General features: G+C 46.7%; 1 protein-coding gene across 5 annotated transcripts in view; it reads right to left on the bottom strand.

The window, feature by feature from the left end:
• The window catches only part of LOC107684054 (RNA binding protein fox-1 homolog 3-like), a 451,861-nt gene that overhangs the window by 36,824 nt on the left and 414,277 nt on the right, over nt 1-760 (bottom strand). For all 5 annotated transcript variants that reach the window (XM_016480199.1, XM_016480195.1, XM_016480200.1 and 2 more), the window contains exon 7: nt 516-668. In XM_016480199.1, coding sequence (XP_016335685.1) covers nt 516-668 — 153 coding nt within the window. The remainder of the gene's footprint in view (nt 1-515; nt 669-760) is intronic.

Genomic DNA, 760 nt, shown 5'->3' with positions numbered 1-760 from the left:
ACAACGATATTTCTTCAAAAGCAGATCGTGGAGACATTTTAATCGTCCCAATCTCACACACACAAACAAGCACAACGAAATCACTTCACACTATTAAGCGGCTGTGTTATGAACACGCAAAACTGTATCGCACGCGTGCTGCAGTGGTAAATGTATTCATCGCACAGACCAGTTTTTTCGTAGCACGTGCGACATATATGTCGCACTGTACAGCCCTGGTATGCATTCTTTTGTTAAAAAAAACAAGTCTCACAAGATTAATTTGTTCAGAAATTGGACTACACTTGCCACACTAGGTAACTCAAATTAAAAAGTTAAATTGACAGCCCTAGTTTAGTCCCACCAATGCCAAATTTTAGAGGAGGGAAAAAAACAGACTACAGCTACAGTATCTAAAGAGGTTTTGCACTGTTGCATATAAGATCAATGTCCTTGTCAGAGTTGAAACAGGATTGATGATCAGGCCTTCCTCTGAGATACAACCTGCTGCCATCTGGCCAAGGCCTGAGACTCACCCCGAACATTTGCCGGAGGTCTGGGTCACGGAAGCGGAAGGGAATGTTGGAGACGTGTAACCGTTTGGGCTGCTGCTTCTCCGAAGAGTCTGAGGGCTGGAGCTGGAGCTGAAGCTGCTGAGAGCCGTCTGTCTGCGCCACATCGTCCACTTGCTGAAAGACACACAAGCACAGCCCTGTTAGTTCCTACCTCAAATGCCGTCACGACCTGGAAAAAGTGCAGCGGGCAACGGTTACGGGGCGGG

Source organism: Sinocyclocheilus anshuiensis, unplaced genomic scaffold (assembly GCF_001515605.1).
Source record: "Sinocyclocheilus anshuiensis isolate Anshui unplaced genomic scaffold, SAMN03320099.WGS_v1.1 scaffold553, whole genome shotgun sequence".
Taxonomy (NCBI): domain Eukaryota; kingdom Metazoa; phylum Chordata; class Actinopteri; order Cypriniformes; family Cyprinidae; genus Sinocyclocheilus; species Sinocyclocheilus anshuiensis.
Note: the sequence above shows the minus strand (reverse complement) of the source record. Positions and strands in the feature narration are given on the sequence as shown.